The sequence below is a fragment of the Eupeodes corollae genome, chromosome 1 (genome assembly GCF_945859685.1).
Source record: "Eupeodes corollae chromosome 1, idEupCoro1.1, whole genome shotgun sequence".
NCBI lineage: Eukaryota > Metazoa > Arthropoda > Insecta > Diptera > Syrphidae > Eupeodes > Eupeodes corollae.
Genome location: NC_079147.1, coordinates 129,337,795 through 129,346,087, shown reverse-complemented (window position 1 = coordinate 129,346,087; position 8,293 = coordinate 129,337,795). Strand labels below are relative to the sequence as shown.

The 8,293-nt window shown below is 33.5% G+C and overlaps 1 protein-coding gene across 6 annotated transcripts in view; it reads left to right on the top strand.

Annotated features, from left to right (window-relative positions):
* LOC129953659 (A disintegrin and metalloproteinase with thrombospondin motifs 9) overlaps nt 1-8,293 on the top strand; it is a 161,069-nt gene that overhangs the window by 61,764 nt on the left and 91,012 nt on the right. For all 6 annotated transcript variants that reach the window (XM_056066985.1, XM_056066984.1, XM_056066987.1 and 3 more), the window contains exons 5-10: nt 1,499-1,627; nt 1,683-1,812; nt 1,865-2,046; nt 5,386-5,491; nt 5,551-5,638; nt 5,713-5,862. In XM_056066985.1, the coding sequence (XP_055922960.1) occupies nt 1,499-1,627; nt 1,683-1,812; nt 1,865-2,046; nt 5,386-5,491; nt 5,551-5,638; nt 5,713-5,862 (785 nt within the window). The remainder of the gene's footprint in view (nt 1-1,498; nt 1,628-1,682; nt 1,813-1,864; nt 2,047-5,385; nt 5,492-5,550; nt 5,639-5,712; nt 5,863-8,293) is intronic.

Genomic DNA, 8,293 nt, shown 5'->3' with positions numbered 1-8,293 from the left:
ACTAAACTATGTTCTATGAGCAAACTTTGACAATTTTAAATGGTGAAAATTGGAAAAATCTATCAAATTATTTTGAAATATCAATCTGTTACAGAGAAATGATTATAACAGAATTCTCTTAATACTCAAATTAAAAACAGTACAATTATGTATCATGTTTTTTATAATTACTATTATATATTATTGTTGTATATTATTTATTTTTATATTATTATTTTAAATAAGTGAAATTTTGTTTTAACTAAACTAAAAGTCTATACATAACGCTTAATTTTGAATGAGTTCAAACACCTTTTATTTAAATAAAATTTTGTGTTATAGACATTTACAAAACAAACACACAATAGCTCATGCGGTTATTTAGTGTTTCTTTTTTCTATACTTTTCAACAACATTTTCTTCGCTAGCATTTCCAACAACTTTTTTAATGAAGTTAGTAAAAGTAGTCACGCCAATTTCCAATTTATTAAAGTTATGCAAGTCTCGTAAATAAATTCATCTACTAGTGTCACTGCTATTCTATTCTATTCTATTCTATTCTATTCTATTCTATTCTATTCTATTCTATTCTATTCTATTCTATTCTATTCTATTCTATTCTATTCTATTCTATTCTATTCTATTCTATTCTATTCTATTCTATTCTATTCTATTCTATTCTATTCTATTCTATTCTATTCTATTCTATTCTATTCTATTCTATTCTATTCTATTCTATTCTATTCTATTCTATTCTATTCTATTCTATTCTATTCTATTCTATTCTATTCTATTCTATTCTATTCTATTCTATTCTATTCTATTCTATTCTATTCTATTCTATTCTATTCTATTCTATTCTATTCTATTCTATTCTATTCTATTCTATTCTATTCTATTCTATTCTATTCTATTCTATTCTATTCTATTCTATTCTATTCTATTCTATTCTATTCTATTCTATTCTATTCTATTCTATTCTATTCTATTCTATTCTATTCTATTCTATTCTATTCTATTCTATTCTATTCTATTCTATTCTATTCTATTCTATTCTATTCTATTCTATTCTATTCTATTCTATTCTATTCTATTCTATTCTATTCTATTCTATTCTATTCTATTCTATTCTATTCTATTCTATTCTATTCTATTCTATTCTATTCTATTCTATTCTATTCTATTCTTTTCTATTCTATTCTATTCTATTTTATTCATGAACAACTGATAAACAATCAGAGTAACGCGTTCAGATGAGCTTCAATGTGTACATAAGAAAACCTTTATTTTTTGAGTCATTTGCAAACAAATGATTCTATTGAATAAATCCCTCACTCTTTTCAAAATTTCCGGCTATCCAAAATGAGAGACTTTTCAAGTTGTAAGGTCGTTAAATAAACTTCCACAACAAAATTCAACTTTGTCGATAATTTTTGGAAGTATTTCGTTCTCTTTTGTTTAATTTTTCTGACCTCATAACTTTATTATCAAAAAAATTCAATTTCAAATTTATTAAAAGGTTATACGAATTTTAAACAACAATACAGAAGTTCATAATGATGGAAAGGATTATTTGGGTTGCTACTACAAGGGTTATGTTCGAGGTGATAGTCAATCAAGTGTTGCAGTTTCGCTATGTAGTGGAATGGTATTTCAGTGTTGAATTGTTTAAAATGTTATATTCTTTTTAGTAATTTTTACAGACGGGCCACATAAAATCAAGTTTCGGAACATTTTTAATTCAGCCAGCTTATAAGTCAATCAATTACGATAGAAATTTGATACACAAAGTTTGGAGACATTCAAACCGTCAAGGACAAATTCATGTTCCAGGTAAGATTGAATTTATTTAAAAGTTTGCCTAACCTTACCAATTCCTTCACAGGTGATCTTAACATGAAAGTGAATGATATGCCCACAAGCTTATATCACACACTAGTCAGAAAAAAGCGAAGTTTTGTTGATAAACAATTGTTTACAATGGAAGTTTTAGTCGCAGTAGACAAATCGATGAGTGAATTTCATAAATCGGATTTGAATTCTTACATTCTTACACTTATATCTGTTGTATGTATGTTTTGCTAATTTTTGTTTTAATGAAGCTCAAGTTCTGTAAATTTTCATACATTGTGTACTTATAATAGGAAACCTCAAGTAGGTCATTTAAAGAAGAAAAATACACCTTATGGTTAAGTCGAAATCGAGTCAGATGAAAATGAAAAATGAAAAAAAAAATTATGTTTCGACGTTTTCGATGTGTGAAGTGCAAGTGTGATAGTTTGATTCGTGTTAGTTAAACAATAAAGAACTGATTAGTTCAGCACCATATAAAAATATGCTACCTATTCCATGTCCATTTTTGTACACAAGCATGCAAGTAAACAGACCATAACACATTATCTGTAAAATCAGCTCCTTCACACAGGTTTTTCTTCACAAATTTTGACTCGACTCCGATCCCCGACCGGAATCGAGGCGAATCAAGCTCATTTAAACTCAATTCAGTTTTATAAAGAATTTAGGCGAGTTTTAAGCTCGCTTCAACACCACATGTTAATGTAGTAGTCTACGAACAAATTGTTAAATTAACTTTTTTTATAGAATCTCAATTTCCAGATGTGTTCTTACCATTCCTTTTTTTTGTTAAGTTAATTTTAACATTGGATTTTCACAAATCTTTCTTCTGTTTGTGTTTTTTTTATAATTATTCTGACAGATCTTCTTTCACTTGTACCAATTTTTAAATACAAAAATCTGGCTACTGCGGATAGTTTTGTTGGAAATTTCCCACTGCAGTATATTAAGGATATACTGTCATTCACAAAAGTATTCGGAATACACTTATAACAAATTATAACTGTGCTTGTTTTTGTTTGTAATTAAATTACTTATTGAAAAAAAACCTATGCTGGATCCTATTCTTTTTCTCTTTCATTTGACCACTGTGACACGATAAATGAAATTAGAAACAAAGAGATGGGTAAGGTTAAGAAGAAAGAGTAGCAAAAATCATCTCGCAAAAATATTCGGAAATTGTATTATAACGGTTATATTTTGATATAAACGCAATGACTGTAGCACAAAACTTTGACATTAGGTTTATCCCGCATACCTAGAATCAGTTTCAATGCAGTATTCGTGTTATCCGGTTCTTGAATATTGTTAAAGAAACTGTATCGAGACGTTATTGGAAAAATGGGCAGAAAGTCTAAAGAAACAACCGTGGAAGAGAGAAAAATTATTTTTAAAATGCGTGATGACGGTAAAACATTAAAAGATATTGCTGTTTGTGTAAATAGAAGCATATCAACCGTTCATAGCATTTTACAAAGAAATTCTTTTCAAAATTTACATCGTTGTGGTAGACGAGAAAAATTAACATATAGAAATAAATCAGTGATAATACGAAAAGTGAAAGAAAAACCGCGTACCTCTGCAACAGAAATCAATAATGATCTCGCTGAAAACTATGGAGTTCATGTTAGTGCCGAAACTATTCGAAGAACGCTAAGAAGTGCCGGTTATAATGGGAGAACTCCACGAGTTAAACCCTTCATAAGCAAAGTGAATCGTAAAAAACGTTTAGAATTTGCAAAAAAATATTTAAACTGCACTGAAGAATTTTGGTCAACTGTTATATTTAGTGATGAAACTGAATTTAACATTTTTGGTCCTGATTGTGGAAATAAGGTTTGGCGAAAGAAAAATACAGAGTGGAATCCTAAAAATACGAGTGCATCAGTTAAACATGGGGGTGGCAATGTGATGTTGTATGAATGCAAGTGGAGCTGGTAATATGCAATTTATTACAGATAAAAGGAATCCATTAACAGTATATCCAAATTTTAAAAGATAATTTGGGGATAAGTGCCGAAAAATTTGGTCTTTCGGGCCGTTATCGATTTCAACAAGATAATGACCCAAAGCACACTGCGCAATACAAGGCGCAATACACCAATACCTTGAAAATACCACCACAATCCCCAGATCTCAACCCTATCGAACATCTTTGGGCAGATATTGAACGGTCGATTCGTAAGCACCCGATCTCTTCAAAAAATACTCTAAAAAGAGCCATTGTGGAAGAATGGAACAAAGTTTCTTCAGAAAGAACACGTAAGCTAGTTTTATCGATGCCCAATCGACTAAGGGAAGTCATACGACTGAAAGGATATGCCACAAGATATTAAACCATACGCAACACATAGATTATATCGACATAGAAACTGAATTCCGAATAATTGTTTGATTTGTTTTATGTAACTTCTTTTTACAATAATTAAATTTGTTTTGTTATAATTTTTTTTCTTTATAATTTTATTTCTATTTGTGTTGAAATATTATGAAGTTATTAATTTTAAAGTTATAATGAATAAAAACCCCTCAACATAGAAGAAAATTCACGATTTATTGATATTGCGTTTATTTCCGAATACTTTTGTGAATGACTGTATACATATACTTTGTAATATAGCAAAATTGTACATGTATTATTTTTTGCAGTGGCATTAGCTGTGTTCACTGACGCTGTGCTGGACTGTTCTAGACAGGAAAGTACAAATTTTTGCTGTTCATAAATCATAAACGAGAAACAAAACATTTTTTTTGTAAACTGACTGTTCTAACTTGATTTGACGTTTCTCACGAAACTGTGCTGTCCTGTTCTGTTCTGATCTAGACAAAACCTTGGTGAACACAACTATTGTGAAAAAAAGAAAACGTTGACTATGATGTTGAGAATAATGTTAATAATGGTGTTGATTATGACATTGATGATGGTGTTCATTGCCTCGACGTTAAAGTTTTTCCTTTCTTCCTACCTTCTTCTGACCACAGGAACCGGATTACCTCTCTAGGATATTGTTTATGTTTGCAATATAGCCTACATTATGTATATCGTTGTTTTGTTTTTTGGTTGCCATAGGTTGTTTGCTATTCCTTTAAAGTGTTACGTATGAAGCACGAAGAACCTTTAGTAACAAGCATCATATTGTATCTTGTAAGCGATTCTTGGAAATTGTGTATGGTTTTCAGTTAAATGGCACAACAGAGCATTACTTATAAGTTTTGGCATGAAGCTCGTAGCAAAATTCTTCCTTAGTAAAGTCATCCCATTCCTTTGTGCTGAAAATTTGCCTAGATTTTTTCATACTATCAAATAAATATTATTTTTCTTTCATAGTCGGCGTGGAAGACCAGCGTATGACTGAGATCATTGTTTTTCATAGTTCTGAAACAATAAATAGACACAACTGTTTTTAAAAAAGCAGTTTTCTATTCAATGATAGCTTACATTGCTTGAGATTCATTTTTAAGTAAAATAGTAGAATTAAATTCAGTAGAAAAGTAACAAAATGTGCATTCATAATTTTATTTAAATTTTAAAAAAAAAAAACTTAACTTTAGGTTTCTAATATATTTTCCGATGCAAGTATCGGAAATTCAATAAATATTTCGGTTCCTACGATTGTATTGCTTAAAGATGATATAAATATGTCACGCGGTAAAAAAAGTAAGTTTTTTTTTAAATTAACATTAAAAACAAAAACTCAATACACAGATCTTTAATAGCTACATCAGCATCTCAACTACTTAAACATTTTTGTTCTTTTTTACACAAAAAACGCATTCATTATGACACTGCGATCATGCTCACAAGGTAAAAGATATTATTTTTTTGGTGAAAAAACTGCAAAACTTAACTTATTCTATTACTTTATTATATTATCATAGGGATCAGATTTGTCGAAATGAAGGTGAAGCTAAGTGTGATACTCTTGGCCTTGCAGAACTTGGGACAGTATGCAAAAGTTATTCTTGTTCAATTGTGCAGGATAATGGACTTCCTGCTGCTTTTACAATTGCTCATGAACTTGGACATATGTAAGTTGTATTTTGATTTATATGAAATTATGTGTTGGCATTTAAAAGCCATTTATTTTTGTTTAAAACCCATTTATTTTTGTTTAAAAGTTTGTAGTATAGTAAGTGAGCATAAGATAATAATTTACCATTCCACTCATTTGGTCGTAATGGATATGGCAATGAAACTGTCAAGTTACATTTGCCTTTTTTATGCAACAACCCAATTTTATTTGTCAAAAATGACAGAAAAAAATCGATAACCAACAGTCGGCCAATTTTCTATTAAAACATTTTGGGCCGGAAATAACATTAAAAGTTTACAGGATTTTCAAATAACTTAAAAACTACAAAGATCAAAAGAAATAGGACGTCATCGTGTGGCAACATAACGAAAAAGAAGTCATACAAAAAATATTGGAGACGTCATTGAGATAGCCGTCGACGAATGTATAATAAAGTGGTATTTACTTACTTACTTATTTAAGGTGGCGCTACAGTCCTGACCAAACTTCTCCATCTAGCTCGGTCCCTAGCTAGATGTCTCCAGTTTCGCTCTCTAAGTTGGGTGAGGTCACCTTCCACTTATGCGCGCCACCTGATCCGCGTCTTTCTCTACTGCGCTGTCCTGTGGGTGCGGATTCGAAGACTTTCCGGGCCGGAGCATTGGTTTCCATGCGCTCTACGTGACCCAGCCATCTTAGTCATTGGATTTTTACTCTTCTGGCTAAGTCTACGTCGCTGTACAGCCCGTACAGTTCGCCGTTCCATCTTCTCCTCCACTCCCATTCGATGCATACGGGACCGTAGATCACACGAAGAACTTTTCTCTCCAAGCGACCCAAGGTGCTTTCATCCGCTTTTGTCATGGTCCATGCTTCTGCACCGTATAGCAGGACGGGGATGATAATTAGTAACACTTTGGTCCCTCGAGAGAGGACTTTACCACTCAATTGCTATCTTAGTCCAAAAAAACAGATAGGTTAGCAAGAGTTATTCTGTTTGATCTCAGCGCTGGTGTTGTTTTCTGCGTTTACAGCGGAGCCTAGGTAGACGAAGTCCTTGACTACCTCAAAGTTACGTCTGTCGATTGTGACGTTTTGACCAAAACGTCGGTGTTGTATGTCCTTTCTAGACGACAGCATGTACTTTGTTTTGCCCTCATTAACCGTTTAACCCATTTTGCCGCCTCTGCCTCAATACTCACAAAAGCCCCATTGACATCACGCTGAGTTCTTCCGATTATGTCAATGTCATCAGCATATGTCAGTAATTGGACAGACTTTTGAAAGATAGTGCCTCTAGTGTTAACGTGTAAGCTCTGCACTATTCTTTCGAGCACGATGTTAAAAAAATCGCATGACAGCGCATCACCTTGTCTAAAACCTTTTTTGACATCGAAAGGTTCTGTTAAGTTGTTTCCAACCTTTATGGAGCAGCGTGAATTCTCCATGGTCAGGTCATCCTGCACAAACGGACGAGTTTCGCAAGGATGCCAAAACTAGACAGGGATCTATACAGCTCGTCCCTGTAGATGCTGTCATATGCGGCCTTGAAATCGATGAAAAGATGGTGGGTATCAATTTGGTGTTCTTGAGTTTTTTCCAGGATCTGCCGTGATGTGAATATTTGATCAATTGTGGACTTTCCTGGTCAAAAACCACAGTGATTAGGACCTATCAGGTTGTTGAGGATGGGCTTTAGTCGTTCACATATTACGGCAGAGAAGATTTTATAGGCGATGTTAAGTAGACTTATTCCTCCATAGTTGGTGCAGTTTAGAGGGTATCTTTTTTTCAGGATCGGGCAAACAATACTGAGGTTCCATTCATCGGGCATGCTTTCTTCCAACCATATCTTACAGATAAGTTGGTACATGCTCCTAACCAACTTATCTCCAGCTGCTTTAAAGAGCTCGGCATTCAAGCCATCCGCTCCAGCGGCTTTATTAGACATCAACTTAGATATGGCAATCTTTACTTCGTCTAAGTCGGGAGGACGGGAATGTTGGCTTTCGTCGTCTATATTGAATGGATCATCCTGCCTGACAGCGGAATTCAGTTCTTCGTCGCCGTAATACAGTCTGCAGAAGTGGTCCTTCCATATCCTCAGCATTGACTGCGATTCCACTATGATGTTTCCACTTTCCTCCTTGCAGCCTTCGGTTCTAGGTTTATGTACCTGTGAATTTCGTTTCACCTGTTCATAAAGCTTTTGAACCTCATTCCAGCTGTTATACCTCTCAACATCTTCGACCGCACGCTCCTCATGCCCTCTCTTTTTCCTTCTGAGAAGTCGGCGTTCTTCTAGCCTCTTCTGCTCATAGAGCTCACGAGCAGCTCTCGTCCTTTTATGCAGCGCCGCTTTGCGTGCCTGTTGTTTAGCTGCATTTGCCTGCCGACATTCCTTGTTCCTTGTTGGTGGCTGTTTGAAACCCAGCACATCAGAGGCG